Source organism: Ranitomeya imitator, chromosome 2 (genome assembly GCF_032444005.1).
Source record: "Ranitomeya imitator isolate aRanImi1 chromosome 2, aRanImi1.pri, whole genome shotgun sequence".
NCBI lineage: Eukaryota > Metazoa > Chordata > Amphibia > Anura > Dendrobatidae > Ranitomeya > Ranitomeya imitator.
Window position 1 is genome coordinate 169,768,772 of NC_091283.1, and position 17,019 is coordinate 169,785,790.

Here is a 17,019-nt window from a genome sequence, read left to right on the forward strand (position 1 = left end):
GGATGTAAAAAGGGTGTTATGATGTAAACAACATATTCTGTCTTTTTAGATGCTGAATGTATGGTAATTCCTATTGTGAAATGAATTGATTACGTCCTCAGTGACCCCTATAAAAGGTCACCGCCAATATCCTGTCGTCATGTACCTGAGGAAGAGGCCAGATGGGCATGACAAAACCCTAGAATGTTACCATATTGATTGTCACCCAACTTTCCTAAAGCCAGATTTACGTTTTGTTTTGTTTTTTTCACTTTTTGAGATTTTTTTTTTCCAATTTCACTCCATACTGACCATTCTCTCTTCCTGTCTCTTCAATACTCCCATCATCTCCTCCGTGATTAGGACCCCCGCAGCTTCTTCCTGCCTTTTCCCTTATCTCTTTCTCCACTTCCATCAATGTTACCAGCCGCCTTCGCCAGCCACGCCGTGCGCCCTCTGTCATCAGCGCCATTCTTCCCATCCTCTTGATGGGTTCCTGTGTGTGCGCGACACAAGTGATTGTACAGTCACAAGTGATGATGTCCCTGTCACCCTTCCCGGTGGTGGATGTGCGTTGTGAGCGCTGTGACAGCCTCTGTACCTCCAGCTTGCTGCTGCCGGGCACATTTTTTTTTCTCGACATCTTACGTTTTTTTTTCACCCCTGAAATGTCAAATCTCTGTCTGACTGCTTGCTCCGGCACTAATGAGCCCTCCTCCCGAGCGCCATGTCTCAGTAGTACTCTCATCTTCAAACAGTCTGCCATTAACTCTATCTCTGCTGCGCGTGTGCCATCGACCTCATTATATTGTGCAGGAAACGGCGATTCAGCTTTGTTTGTGTCCACCATCATGACACGTGTGAAAGCAGATAATCAAAAAATGTGATCTGACAAATCTGCATCCCATGAATGGAATCCTTGATCAGACCACCGACCTCACCAAAGATCGGTCGCCCTTATGGTCATGTCGTTCTCACCCGCCCTCTGAAATTCCTAGTACATGGGCGGCTATTAGGTGCCCATACGTTATATATGTGTGTGGCCCTCATGAGAGGTAAGCCGCTGCCAGATGTATCTGGCTCCAGCTTCCTCCATCTTCCCGATGAACACACATCCTCGCTGCATCTCCCCTAATGACTTCTTCCTTCATGCCCTTTAATAAACCTATGACTATCACAGATTATAGGAGGCTGTTGTTTAGTGGTCATTTTCACTTGAGCGGAGGACCTGTGTCATATAAAAAAGATTGGTTGCTAGGAACATGTATCCCTAGTAACCATCGATATTTTGAGGCCTAGCATCTCCTTTCATGCATAATAATGGCCACAGATGCCACCTGTTCTGTCAGCAGGGCAAATAAGATGGCAGAGGAAATATTAGTGTAAAAGCGGGCGAAAGTGGTCTTGCGATAATGGGAGACTGTGTAATTTTAGTTTTTATATGACTTTTCATTGGCAGCCATTTGTCTCCTCACACCAGAGCCGTGGTGGTGACCAGTGGAGGATTCTGAGGTAGCCGGTCAGTCACAGCGCCCCCTTTTCTGACATATAACAGGTGTTTCTAGTCCTACGCTCGCTGCTCTCAACGCTCCAGCTGTCGGCAGTTTATAAATTCCAGCTTCTCCTGCCGTCACCCGGCCATCATGGAAATATGTGGAAATCCACCCTGAACGCCTATTATCTGGGCAACGTCAGATCCCGCGGTTTTGCCAAGTGTTTGCGAGAGTGTTGACTGAGAAATATCCAAAAATATGGGACGGGCCCCCTCCATTTTACACAACATTTTACAGTTTGGTAGCTTTGGAAAGCCTTTGATTTATGGTTGTGATTTCAGTATGCTTTACATTGTGTTCCAGAGCTGTAATCACAATGCTGCTGTTCTTTTGTGCACATCCGGCTGATAAGGGATAGTATCATGTATAGGTCTAACTGGCTTTCCCTCTCCAGTATGGAAAAGGCAGCAGAGTTATGAATGCTGCTCTGGATGCAAATGTAAAGTATACCCTTCGTTATCTGTAGATGTTCTGTCATTGACATTTATTCTATGATGTCACCCATTTGTAGCCAAGCTTTTTATATGGCAGTTAGCTAAGAGATCACAGGTGGGTTTTTTTAAGAGCTGCGGAACTAGTGTCTCCACTAGTGTTACTCTACTACCCCGCTGTGCATAGAACTGAAGCACAGCCCCATGTAAGTGAATGGGGTTCCCTGCTGCCTCTTCGCTTCTGGATTTTTGCGCTTTACTGTTCCACCTTAGCACTAGGACTACTGGTATAGTCATTTTGACTACTTGCACTTCAGTAGTTCTAGTCGGTGTCACGAGTCCAGTAAGTCCTAGCGTTAATTCTCAAGATTGGTGGAGGCCCCAGAGGTCAGGACATTAAGATAGAAGATGCCCCTTTAACGCCTTCCCACGATAGGATGTAGCATTACGTCTTATGTCTGGTGTGGATGTATGTAGGCGATGAGCCCGCTCCTCACATGGCGGCTGTCGGCTATGTTATACAGCCATCATCTTCCTCTAGCAACAGCGACCAGAGCCAGCTCCACTCACACATGTTTAACTACGTAAATGCCAATATCAATCTATGATGGTGGCATTTAAGTAGTGCAGACCCAGTGTGGTGTGTCCCTCCTTCACACGATGTGATCAGAGACTTATCAGTATGTACTCCAATACTGAAGTACTGCAATATATAGTACAAGTGAGCAAACAATTGCAGGTTCAAGTTCCCTATGGGCATTTAAAAAATTACAGTAAAGTTGGGAAAAAGAATTAAAAGAAAAAAAACACAAAAAATCACCTAACATTTCCTCTTTTATTATTAAATTAAAAAGCGGACAAAAATAATATGTGGGATTGCCGATCTATGAAATAAAGGTATTCATTATTTAATACGTAAGGTAAATATTGTAAAGCAAAAAGGGCCAGAATTGCCATTTTTTTGGGCTGCCACATCTCTCCCACAAAATGCAATAATAATAATAAAAAGCAATCAAAACCTTGTATTCACCGCAAATTGATATCAATAAAACCCATAGCTCGTTCCGCAACAAACAAGTCCTCACACAGTTATGTCGACCGGTAAAATGAAAAATATATGGCTGAAGGGCCTCTGAAAAACAAAAGCGCCAAAACATAAAAGGGGGGTTATTCAACGTAATGGTGGGCAGCTGTAACCCGCACATGAAACGGACCGCCCAGTATCAACGTCAACCACCAGTAAAACTGATCCTAGAGCCGACGGAGTCTCCATTATTATCCCGCGCCCCTCTTACAGCATACAGTAAGATGGAGGGCATCCCACTCTGGAGGTCACATCTCTTAATGGCCGGGCTGCCTCTCCTGATAATTATATTGTGTCCTCATCTCTTGTATTAAACGGCCAGGCTGTTCATATGACGGTAAATCTTCAGCCCCGTCCTTACACCCAGGCGGGCGGCCCACCACACAGCCCCTCTGTCACCACCCTCCTTCTCTCCTCCCTGTCAGCACTTTGGCCTTCTTGCCCTCTTCTCCCCCTTGGTAGGATGGTGATTAAAGCAGTTGCATAGACCGGCCGTGAACCCGGCACAGACCGCCTGTAATATATGACTATGGCTCTCTGCAGCTATTCTTCCACCAGGGAGCAGGAAATGGCTGCAGACAATGGGGCTATGTGGGAGATCATTCAATCGGCCTGATATAGGGGTCGCTCACTGTGATCCTATTAGAATATGTAGGATGCCTTGTGCGAATGAAGTTCTGAGCTCTTCCGGTCACTGGCACCGAGGCCAATGAGGGGTGAAGATTGGGGCCCGCCATGGACTGGGATCTGCCGTATTATGCACAAATGGCGGCCCGCTGCTCCCAATGCCCTGTGCACTGCCGCCTGCTATGACTTTACCCTTTTATTCTGACTGTGCCAGGGTGAAGTTTAATTGCCTGGCCTGTGCACAGGGGATTCGGGGAGGACTCTTCGTACCAAAGTTCAGGGCCACACAAAGCCATTAATTTATTTGCACCCTCAGATGTAGGTGCCAAATTATATGGAAGGAATGTTTCTAAGGCAGCGATTCCTATTGTTTGTGGCTGTTAAATAGTTAAAAGCTTTTAAATTATGGGACAGAACTAGCTGAAGAGCCCGGCGTTGCCTGGGCATAGTAAATATCTGTGGTTAGTTATAGCACCTCACTTCTCTTATTTTCCCATCACGCCTCTCATTTTCCCCCTCACGTCTCTCATTTTCTCCCTTACACCTCTCATTTTCCCCTTCACTCCTCTCATTCCCCCCTAACACTTGTCATTTCGACCTCACATCTGTCATTTTCCGATCACTCCACTATTTTCCCTCACTCCTCTCATTTTGCACTCACACCTTTTCATTTTCAGCTCACACCCCTCATTTTCACCTCACACCTCTCATTTTCCCTCAGTATATACTGTACATGTTTGTCATCTCCCTTATATATAGTATACACCTGTATGTCATCTCCTGTATATAGTATATACCTGTATGTCATCTCCCCTGTAAGTAGTATATACCTGCTGTATGTTATCTCCTCCTGTATATTGTATATACCTATGTGTCATCTCCTCCTATATATAGTATATACCTGTATGTCATCTCCTGTATATAGTATATACCTGTATGTCATCTCCCCTGTATATAGTATATACCTGCTGTATGTCATCTCCTCCTCTATATACCTATGTGTCATCTCCTCCTCTATATACCTATGTGTCATCTCCTCTTTTATATAGTATATACGTGTCATCTCCTCCTGTATATAGTATATACCTGTAAGTCATCTCCTCCTGTATATAGTATATACCTGTAAGTCATCTCCTCCTGTATATAGTATATACCTGTCATCTCCCCTGTATATAGTATATACCTGCTGTATGTCATCTCCTCCTCTATATACCTATGTGTCATCTCCTCTTTTATATAGTATATACGTGTGTCATCTCCTCCTGTATATAGTATATACCTGTAAGTCATCTCCTCCTGTATATAGTATATACCTGTAAGTCATCTCCTCCTGTATATAGTATATACCTGTCATCTCCCCTGTATATAGTATATACCTGCTGTATGTCATCTCCTCCTCTATATACCTATGTGTCATCTCCTCTTTTATATAGTATATACGTGTCATCTCCTCCTGTATATAGTATATACCTGTAAGTCATCTCCTCCTGTATATAGTATATACCTGTAAGTCATCTCCTCCTGTATATAGTATATACCTGTCATCTCCCCTGTATATAGTATATACCTGCTGTATGTCATCTCCTCCTCTATATACCTATGTGTCATCTCCTCTTTTATATAGTATATACGTGTGTCATCTCCTCCTGTATATAGTATATACCTGTAAGTCATCTCCTCCTGTATATAGTATATACCTGTGTCATCTGCTCCTGTGTATAGTATATACCTGTCATCTCCCCTGTATATAGTATATACGTGTGTCATCTGCTCCTGTATATAGTATATATCTGTGTCATCTCCTGTTTATAGTATATACCTGTGTCATCTCCTGTTTATAGTATATACCTGGGTCATCTCCCCTGTATATAGTATATACCTGTGTCATCTCCTGTACATAGTATTGTATGTGTCATCTCCTCCTGTATATAGTATTGTATGTGTGTCATCTCCTCCTGTATATAGTATATATCTGTGTCATCTCCCCTGTATATAGTAAATATCTGTGTCATCTCTTGTATATAGTATATACCTGTGTGTCATCTCCTCCTGTGTATAGTATATATCTGTGTGTCATCTCCTCCTGTATTAGACCTCGTTCACACGTTATTTGCTCAGTATTTTTAACTCAGTATTTGTAAGCTAAATTGGCAGCCTGATAAATCCCCAGCCAACAGGAAGCCCTCCCCCCTGGCAGTATATATTAGCTCACACATACACATAATAGACAGGTCATGTGACTGACAGCTGCCGTATTTCCTATATGGTACATTTGTTGCTCTTGTAGTTTGTCTGCCTATTAATCAGATTTTTATTTTTGATGGATAATACCAGACTTGTATGTGTTTTAGGGCGAGTTTCGTTTGTCAAGTTGTGTGTTGAGTTTTGTGTAGCGACATGCGTGTAGCAACTTTTTGTGTCGAGTTGCATGTGACAAGTTAGTGTAGCAAGTTGTGTGCAGCAAGTTTTGCGCATGCCGAGTTTTGCGCGTGGCGAGTTTTATGTGGTGCGTTTTGAGTATGTGCACGTTTTGTGTGAGGCAACTTTTGCATGTGTTGCAACTTTTGTGCATGTGGCAATTTTTCCGCGTGTGCAAGTTTTGCGTGTGGCGAGTTTTCCATGAGGTGAGTTTTGCACGTGTGGCGAGTTTTGCGTGAGCCTAGTTTTGCATGTGGCGAGTTTTGCGCGTGGCGAGTTTTGAGCGGCGACTTTTGTGTTTCGACTTTTATGTGACGAGGTTGGTGTATGTGTGGTGAAATGTGTGCTGAGGGTGGTATATGTGTTCAAGCACATGGTAGTGTGTGGCGCATTTTGTGTGTGTTCATATCCCCGTGTGTGGTGAGTATCCCATGTCAGGGCCCCACCTTAGCAACTGCACGGTATATACTCTTTGGCACCATCGCTCTCATTCTTTAAGTCCCCCTTGTTCACATCTGGCAGCTGTCAATTTGCCTCCAACACTTTTCCTTTCACTTTTTCCCCATTATGTAGATAGGGGCAAAATTGTTTGGTGAATTGGAACGCGCGGGGTTAAAATTTTGCCTCACAACATAGCCTATGACGCTCTCGGGGTCCAGACGTGTGGCTGTAGTTGCGACGGTGCAGATGCCAATCCCGGACATACGCACATACACACACACACACACACACACACACACACACACACTTTCAGCTTTATATATAAGATTTGGCAATTTTTTTTTAAATTGTAATTTTTATTGACATTTTTCAAATTTACTTGAAAAGAAAAATAATTTGTCAATTTTTATAATTTCTCTCACTATTCTGCTTTTGCGATAAGCATTTCTGTCCGATCTGATGTTGGCTTAGAGGAGTTGTACAGTGGTGGTGATGGGAGGGAGATGCTGCTGACAGTTAACAATGGCGCCTTGTCTGCTCAGGTGTCTGAGGATTGTTCCTAACCGTTGCGTTGCCCCAGGCTCCAACTGAAACAGTAACATCAGTATCAGGGAAGCGCTGATTATAAGAGAAATGTTCACACGTGATTATAGCAGCTCCCAGAAAGGTACAAAGCACCCGCAGCTGAGAAACGTGTACTGCACAGAGCAGCGCTCATTAATACTTCACACAACAGTGAATACTAATAATCCATCAATACCTCCATTACTTTACTTATCTTGAATTATGCTGCAGAGCTGCACTCACTATTCTGCTGGTGCGGTTATTCTGTACATACTGTACATTACTGATCCCATACTGATCCTGAGTTACATCCTGTATTATACCCCAGAGCTGCACTCACTATTCTGCTGGTCCAGTCACTGTGTACATACATTACATTACTGATCCTGTACTGATCCTGAGTTACATCCTGTACTATACCCCAAACCAGAGCTGCACTCACTATTCTGCTGGTGCAGTCACTGTGTACATACATTACATTACTGATCCTGGACTGATCCTGAGTTACCTCCTGTATTATACCCCAGAGCCGCACTCATTATTCTGCTGGTGCAGTCACTGTGTACATACATTACATTACTGATCCTGAGTTACATCCTGTATTATACCCCAGAGCTGCACTCACTATTCTGCTGGTGCAGTCACTGTGTACATACATTACTGATCCTGAGTTACAGCCTGTATTATATTTCAGAGCTGCACTCACTGTTCTGCTGGTGCAGTCTCTGTGCCCATACATTACTGATCCTGAATTACACATTGTATTATACCCCAGAGCTGCACTCATTATTCTGCTGGTGCAGTCACTGTGTACATACATTACATTACTGATCCTGAGTTACAGCCTGTATTATACCCCAGAGCTGCACTCACTATTCTGTTGGTGCAGTCACTGTGTACATACATTACATTACTGATCCTGAGCTACATCTTGTATTATACCCCAGAGCTGCACTCACTATTCTGCTGGTGCAGTCACTGTGTACATACATTACATTACTGATCCTGAGTTACCTCCTGTATTATACTCCGGAGCTGCAATCACTATTCTGCTGGTGGCTGAGGATTTTACCCTGTAGTAATGGACCGGTTCACTAACGTTTACATTTTCCTGGCTGCATGTTTTATATGAAGGTATAATCAGTTTTCGTACGTCGGCGTGGATGTGTTACGTGAAGGTGTGAATTGTGCTCAGATGGTGTGTGGTGGTGTCACATATAGGTGTGAATACAGGTGTGTTTATATGTGACGGGTGTCGTTTCGCTCCGGTGCCTTTGCTGCACACAGCATGTACACATCTGGCGAGCAGTGGCCGGTATTTACACCTGGCGATTACACATCCACGCGTAGAGTCTGACCCGATTCACAGCTGAGTGCAAAACACATGTCCCAGCCTTTAAACTGTCACACTACATGGGTTTCTGTGCCTCCATTTTCAAGCTCTCTGCTTGCTGTCAGTGGATTTGGCACATTGCTACTTACACCCAAAGGCTTAAAACTTGCAATGTGAAGTCCTTCTCATAGCTGAGAGTTGGCTACAGGGATCGTACCTGTGGATCCTGCGCTGGTGACTGATTGTATAATTCTGGCCACTGAAATTTATTTTCGCACACAGGTGCTGCCGAGAGAGCGAATGTGAGCGAGCTTCCGAGCCGCATCGGTTTACCAGTGACCTGAGTCAATGTGTCCGTCTGGAAGTGACCCCCAATAACGCATCAGTCAGTGTCCCCGAGCTTCTGGTAAGATATGTGCTGCTGACCATGCTGCAGAATGAATTTTGTGGTTACATAGGACTGCTGTGGTTACATAGGACTGCTGGTACTTACATTACTGATATCCTGTCTTTCTCTTTACAGCTCAATCTGTCCGTCCAGAACGCCCCCAATCTGTCAGCCGGGGTGACCTGTACATTCGGGGATTTGGCGGAGAGTGAGGCCGTGCTGGGAGATGGGAGCATTCAGTGCTCATCGCCTTCACTCAGGGACATTCCTGGGATTACCGGAGGGAAAGGTGAGACGGTGATACCGCTGCCAAGAGCGGTGATGGCGTCATGTGCCGGCCACTCTCTAAGAATTACCAGTGAGACAATAAACGCCCAGATTGCCAACATGCCACCGAAAGTTCTGCAGATTTGATTTAGTGATTATAAAACGAAAGTTCTGCTATTTTCTACTAAACTTTGTGCTTCTATGACAATTTTTAAGATCTCACTTTGCTGTCAGTGAATTAAAAAGCTGATGGACTCCTCAACACCCCAAGCTTGGCCTGGACCTCTATACACCCCCTCCCCCATTATCTGGAGCTTAACTTGGACCCTCACCCTGAGCTTAACTTGGACCCAGCCCACACACCCCCAGCTCTGCTTGCTCCCCCACACCCCCCGGCTCTGCTTGCTCCCCCACACCCCCTGGCTCTGCTTGCTCCCCCCACACCCCCCGGCTCTGCTTGCTCCACCACACCCTCCGGCTCTGCTCGCTCCCCAACACCCCCCCAGCTCTGCTTGCTCCCCCGACACCCCCCGACTCTGCTCGCTCCCCGACACCCTCCGACTCTGCTCACTCCCCAACATCCCCCGTTCTGCTCGCTCCCCCACACTCACAGGCTCTGCTCGCTCCCCCATACTCCCCGGCTCTGCTCGCTCCCCCACACTCCCCGGCTCTGCTCGCTCCCCCACACTCCCCGGGCTCTGCTCGCTCGCTCTCCACACCCCCGGGCTCTGCTCGCTCGCTCTCCACACCCCCGGGCTCTGCTCGCTCGCTCTCCACACCCCCGGGCTCTGCTCGCTCGCTCTCTACACCCCCGGGCTCTGCTCGCTCGCTCTCCACACCCCCGGGCTCTGCTCGCTCGCTCTCTCCACACCCCCGGGCTCTGCTCGCTCGCTCTCTCCACACCCCCGAGCTCTGCTCGCTCGCTCTCTCCACACCCCCGAGCTCTGCTCGCTCGCTCTCTCCACACCCCCGAGCTCTGCTCGCTCGCTCTCTCCACACCCCCGAGCTCTGCTCGCTCGCTCTCTCCACACCCCCGAGCTCTGCTCGCTCGCTCTCTCCACACCCCCGAGCTCTGCTCGCTCGCTCTCTCCACACCCCCGAGCTCTGCTCGCTCGCTCTCTCCACACCCCCGAGCTCTGCTCGCTCGCTCTCTCCACACCCCCGAGCTCTGCTCGCTCGCTCTCTCCACACCCCCGAGCTCTGCTCGCTCGCTCTCTCCACACCCCCGAGCTCTGCTCGCTCGCTCTCTCCACACCCCCGAGCTCTGCTCGCTCGCTCTCTCCACACCCCCGAGCTCTGCTCGCTCGCTCTCTCCACACCCCCGAGCTCTGCTCGCTCGCTCTCTCCACACCCCCCTCCCCTCAAGCTCGGCTCACAGAGGACTGACTAGGCTGGGTGCATTTGGAGCAAATACTCAGCTGTTACAAATAATGTCCACATTCACAGACAGCAAGTAGAAATCTTGAAAATGAAGCACAAAGTATTTTTAGAAACGTGCAGCACTTTTCTGCAAGGATTAATGGGCTTGTCTGGGGTCAGCATAACCTGGCTTCTTTCTTCCATAAACAGTGCCCCCTGTCCATAGGTTGTGTCTGGTACTGCAGATCATCTCTACTGAGGTGAATGGTGTCAGGTTGCAGTACCAGACACAGCCTCTGGACAGGTATGGTGCTGTTTTGGGAAGAAATCAGCCACATTTTTTTCTAATAACGTACAATCCCCTTTTAAGTTTGTTTGCATAACTGTTGACACCCCTCGTCATTAGTAAAGTAGCCTTGATTACACCTCCGGGTGACTTCACTGCCTGCATAGCCGGGCCGTGCTGAATCATGCTGCGCTCGTACATCCCAGCTCCACATCATGCAGTCATCCTGTAACAACTGTGCCCAGAATAACCTGACGTGCCGTCTCTTCCTCCGCCAGTGATGCCGCCGTGCCCATCTGTCCTCACTCACCCCGTCGGAGCTCACTTGTTGAGATGCCATTCCTCACATTTATAGCATTGTACACAGAATGTAAAGGAACACTCCGAACAAATCTTTGCATTGTTACCGTAGACGGGAGTCCTGTGTGGGGCGTCTGTATCTGGGTTTCCCAGAGTGTCCCTTTAAATTCTGTCTGCAGTGCTGACCCCGAGCACATTAGGGCTCCACTCCTATCAAGAGTTTCCTTTAATTAACACCTGTCATCCTTAAAACTAATTATTTCTCTGTTTTGCAGGAGCGCTGCATACCATCCAGCTCCATCTGAGGTCTAAGGAGACCCACCTGAGGTTCGCCAGCACCGACTTCGTGTTCTACAATTGCAGCGTCCTCCAGTCGTAAGTTTTTTGTTTTTTCCCTATATCTGCTTGCTGTCAACTATAAGAAATATTCACAGTTGCCTCAAGCTTTGAGAACGCCCAACAAACCTAAGATTGCCCGCATCTGAGAGTTTGTTCCCTTTAAGACCGGTCCGTACAATCCTGGACATCAGTCTGATACATTCGTCCTGCACTGACACATTGTAACGAACTATTGAGAGATTTGTGCCACTGATGTATTTGGCTCCTAGAGGATTGTCCAGATGTAGTAACAAGCCCTTAGTGGCGAGAAGTACTAGGTCTGTACACGTTTTCAGGATCTGGATCCGTCACTGACAGTAAGCAGAGATCTTGAGAAGTTGAAGCACCAAATAGTGGTATCTCCGAGGAGTCGACCGTCTGTTCTCCATGCATTGAAGCAAACCATTATTGGGTCTGTACAGCTCTTCAGGATCTGCTTCACTGACAGCAAGCAGGGATCTTGAAATAGTAGGTAACTGGAGCACAAAGTAGAAGGAGGTCACAGTCGCCATCCAAGGAGGGTCTATTCCCAATTCTAGCAAGCCCCCCAATGGTGAGCTGTATGAGGTCTTTTCCAAATGTTTGTTTTACTGACAGCAAGCAGAGGTCTTACAATAGCAAGTCATTGAAGCAAAAAGTTGCAGAATTTTGAATCTTTATCGGCACAGAACCTTCATGGACGTCGGCGGTGCTGGCAATCATTCCAAGTGCTGCCGCTCGGCGGAGTGAAGTCAGGCTGCATCATCGGGCGATACGCTGGGATATTTAATTAGTAGCAGCCCGTGCGCAACGCTGCAGCGTCGTCGCCGTCGTCTTGTTTTTTTTCTCATCCTCGCTCTGCTGCTGAATTGTAAATGGCGCTAAACCGTCTGAAGGTGCCGAAAATAGAAGCTGCGACTACAGGGATCCGCATAGGCGGAAACATTGCAAGCACCAGCGCAGTACAGAATACGGCAGGGAGCCGAGGAGACAACGCTGTTATCAATAGGCAGCAAAGGGTATTCCCAAGTGATTCGCTCTGATAGGACCTCCCTAGATCCTAAGGACAAAGGGTCCACACTACAGGGGAAAACCATTCCCAGGACCAGTGGGTTCCACACCAATAATTAACTGATGACATATTGTATGCAGAGTACTGACCACTACTTGCTTAGTGATCAGAGGAGCTCTGTCCCCCTTGCTTTACACTGCAGCTCAGTAGGAAGATGCAGTGTCCATAAATGACCACTTCCGTATGATGAGTTGTATGGTTTTTTTTTGCAGGTGCCTGTCCTGTGTGAGCAGCCCGTACCCCTGTCACTGGTGCAAATACCGTCACATCTGTACTCACAACGCGGACGAGTGCTTCTTCTTGGAGGGCCGAGTCAATAACACGGAGGTATGTAGCGAGTCTCTGGGTTGGTGGGGGTCGCAGTCCGCCATGCGTGCTGTACTCCCCCATTTATCGTCGCCCTCCGCCCCGGATACCTTGTCAGCAGGTTGTAGTGCCAAGCACTGGTGTGAGTGCGCGATTCACACAGTGCAGAGTGTGGAGGGGCGATGTGTTTAATCAGGAGCGCCTGACTCCCCGCTTCCTCACACCTCAAGAAGGGTGTCATTCGCTGCTGAACAATGCTATATACATGCCGCCTATATACAGAACCGAGCACAGCGCAAGAAATCCAGACCCTGCTGGCGCACGTTCAGACGGAGCAGGAGCGGTGCCAGAAACGGGGCAAAGGAGAATCGGAGGATTAACCCTTACTCTATTATATCATATATTAGGTAATTGCTTAAATTGCAACTTCCTAATATTCCATTCTGGGAGCCAATGGTGCTGCCTCTACAGCCCCTGTCCTATCCACGGCAGATCTGCGTCCGCTGCCGTTGTATCGGAGCAAATATGATATCAGGAATCTAGGAAAGCTGGGTGATGTCAGCCCTGCATGACCGGTAATGGCATATGAGGGTGATATGGCCCCCAACCATATTGTGCAGGTTGAAACAGCCGAGAACAGAAAATAAAGCTGTCTGGTTGGCACCCCATTCCTTCACCGAAGGGTTAATGTGGGCCTGTGCACACAGATGCACGATCTGATCCATATTTGTGTACATCCTTTCCCCATAGCAAGACATAGATTTGCATACACGTAGCCCTAGCCTAGATCTAACCCGTGCAGATTGGCTCGGCGTAGCAGAAGAGGGGACGTGTCTCCATGGTAACAGGATCCTTCCTGAGCATCTAGCCGTAAGTAGGTAGGAGGCACGCGGCCCCTCATCCTTCTCTGCTTATCTCCTGGGGGCTTCAGGAGGAGAGGGTTGTGGTGGGGGGACATGGAGGGAAGTGTCTGAAATCACTTACATGTATGAACACAACCATGTAGCAATAATACGGTTATTACGTGTGATGTGTGATATCGCAGCGCCGGCTACATCGCTATTAGGGGGTCCGGCATATCTGCCTGTTCACGAAGGGGGGAGGTTAATGGAGCATGCAAAAACAGAAATTAATGTGATTATTACACTTACATCAAAAGCGCGCTCTGCCGTTTCTGTCCACACCATAGCAAAAGGGACCCTCCACAGTGCGGCCCCCTAGTGTCTGAATCACTGTGGACCCCAATATACAGGATGAAGTCATGACATGTGCAGGTGTACGATGGGGTGGTGGTCTTCCTGCTGACGCTTCCTCGCTCCCCACTTGATGAAGGTGGTTAATTAGGAAAGGAATATCTCCCTTTTTTTTGTGCCATATTGATCATGATTCCACTCAATCCGCGCCATAAATATGCCCTTCACGTTTATGTGCTGCCATGATAAGTGGCATAAACTCAGATTTATACAGAAACGCCATAAAAGCTAAAAGCAGCACTTCGGCTCATATGCCCCCCCCCCCCAATTTGTTCAGGGGACCATGATTTATTCCGGTGACATCATATCTGTCCTCTCTGTGTCCTGCCGCAGACGACAGCGAGCTCCCAGCAGCTCACATTATGGGAGGCAGACGGGTGACACTTGGCATCTCCTGGGTCCCCTTCCCCCACCTCTCTTCTGCCCAGAAGGTGGCCATACATGTGAATGCGGGTCGGGCAATTACGTGGGTTTCTCCATACATTGGGAGTGGTCAGTGTCGGGAGAAAATGAGGGTTGGTCATGTTGCCTTTCAGCATGCCCCATCCTTTATTATGAAGGGAGATAAGCTGGAGGTGTCAGCAGCTTTCTCCCCTCATGCTCCAACCCTGATACCAGACATGGGGACATGACTCTGATCTCACCAGTCTCGCCCTTCTCCATCTTGTAGGGTTGCCCCGAGATTATCCCCACCGGAGAGATCCTGATACCGGTTGGCGTAGTGCAGCCGATCACCCTGAAGGCGAAGAATCTCCCGCAGCCACAGTCCGGTCAGAGAAACTACGAGTGCGTCTTCAACATCGAGGGCAAGGTCCAGCGTGTCCCCGCTGTGCGGTTCAACAGCAGCAGCGTGCAGTGTCAGAACACCTCAGTAAGTGCACAGTGCGCCGTGTACGCCGAGCCCGGTGCACCCCCTTACATCTCATCCATACGGGTGCTATAATGGTGCTGCTCAAATTCAGACATGGATTTACAACTCTATGGAGGAGGAAAATTCACAGGAACTACTCAGGACTTGTAGGAAATCTATATTAGCACCTGATAATGGCCCACTACACAGCTGTACACCACATACACCGTCTATGGAAGTCATGTGCTGGTTGTACATCTGTATCACCGCTGCAGCCAATCACTGATGTATGATCACTGCTGCAACAACTGATTGGTTGCAGTGGTTACAAGCCTGTCCCTGCTGTAAGATGAAGTGATGGGATGGACCTGGGCACACTTGGAGAGGGAGAGCGGGGGTGCAGAAGCGGAGTTTACCCTCTGACGGCAGCTTATCCCCTGAAACAAAATGGATTTGCCTTGTATATCCTCCGCCAAGAGGCCCACCCATACACTAGACGGTCGGGTCCGGCCAGCATTGGCGGATGGAGATACTTTATTATTTTTACTATTATTATCATACATTTATATAGAGCCATTTATTCCATGGCGCTTTGCATGTGAACGGTGCAAATATAGACAATAAACATGAGCAATACAAGGCACACACAAGTACAGGAGTAGAGAGGACCCTGCCCGCGAAATATTTGCAGATTTGTGTCCCCCATTTATATACCCTCCTTGTGCGGTGAGTTATCGGGTCACTACCTGCTGACTGCCTCCAGTCGTGCTGGTATGACCCTCTAGAAGTGCACCAGATGGTGGCGCAATTGGCTAAAGATTGCATTACTAATCCCCCTGTTAATTTGCTCTCTCCCGTCCCCAGCACCATGCGTTCTTGACCCCCCAGTTAGCGTGCGGCCGGCCAGGGTTTACGGTTGCGCTTTGTGCAGGTCATGGCTTCATGTAGCCGTAGAAGAGAAATCAGCAGAAACGGGCCAAGTCTGAGCACTTCCCCTTCCCCCTCTGCAGATAATTTGGGTTTTCATTCTCGTGTGCGACCAGTCAATACTAAACCGCAGGAAAACGGCCTCTTTTTTTGTTGGTGTCCATTATGCAGCATGCCAGGGGTTAATCTCTCCATCCCCGGCGTGATGGCAGATGGGGTGTGGTTATATTCTGAAGGAAGGAGATGCGGGAGGTTGCTAAAGGACGGAGCTCCTCCGTTGCTATAGAAACAGGAGGGGACCGTAGGAGCCTTTCATCTCTCCACCTCGTCCTGCGCCCCCCTTAGTTACGCCGAGCCCTCGCCGCCCCGTATGACCCCCCAGCACCTTCACAATGTGTATATTATGTGTACGTCCGGCACGCTTCATCACGGGTGCGAGACTTTTGCTTTCGGTGACACGGATGACATGTAAAATATTCTTCTTTTTGCATTAGTTTAGTATAATGGCGTTGTGCCCTTCCCCATGAATAGGGGGCACCCAGCATTGCAGATGTGCCGCGTAGCGGGCATGGCTCCCCTGTCTATGCTGTACGCTGCATTACTGCGGTCCATTCCGGCAGAGACATCGGCACGTAGTCTGTCCACGAGAGTTTCCTCTTACCACAATCATGTGCTTCTTCCTATGACTCCCCCCGCAGTACACCTACGAAGGGAACGACTTCGGGGACCTGTCCATCGACTTTTCCATCGTGTGGGACGGACACTTTTACATTGATAAACCAGCATCGTTCAAAGGTAAAGCCATAAAGTCTCTTACCTCCCCTCCCCCAGCCGCCCCGTACCCCGCCTCCATCATGTCTGTCCCCCGCAGCACTGCTATACAAGTGTCCGGCTCAGCGGGAGAGCTGCGGCCTGTGCCTCAAGGCTGACTCGCGCTTTGAGTGTGGCTGGTGTGTATCGGAAGCAAAGTGTTTGCTGCGACAATATTGCTCCAAGTCCAACTGGATGCATCTCAGCAAAAGGAACACCCGGTGCACCAACCCCCAGATCAAGAAGGTGAGACCCCCCCCGCATGAGCGCGTGACCCTGGGTGATTACTGCGCCCAGCTGATCACATCGCTCTGACATGACGCCCATTTTATTTTGCAGTACTTAGGGCTGCAAAAAATGTACAGTTCTACTGCTGACAGCTAATCCTCTCAACCCCGCCATACGTTTACATGC

The 17,019-nt window shown here is 48.2% G+C and overlaps 1 protein-coding gene across 1 annotated transcript in view; it reads left to right on the forward strand.

Moving 5' to 3' along the window:
* PLXNA3 (plexin A3) overlaps window positions 1–17,019 on the forward strand; it is a 109,996-nt gene that overhangs the window by 72,882 nt on the left and 20,095 nt on the right. The window contains exons 6-12 of the mRNA XM_069747929.1: window positions 8,713–8,836; window positions 8,954–9,107; window positions 11,306–11,405; window positions 12,672–12,786; window positions 14,689–14,889; window positions 16,494–16,590; window positions 16,667–16,851. Coding sequence (XP_069604030.1) covers window positions 8,713–8,836; window positions 8,954–9,107; window positions 11,306–11,405; window positions 12,672–12,786; window positions 14,689–14,889; window positions 16,494–16,590; window positions 16,667–16,851 — 976 coding nt within the window. The remainder of the gene's footprint in view (window positions 1–8,712; window positions 8,837–8,953; window positions 9,108–11,305; window positions 11,406–12,671; window positions 12,787–14,688; window positions 14,890–16,493; window positions 16,591–16,666; window positions 16,852–17,019) is intronic.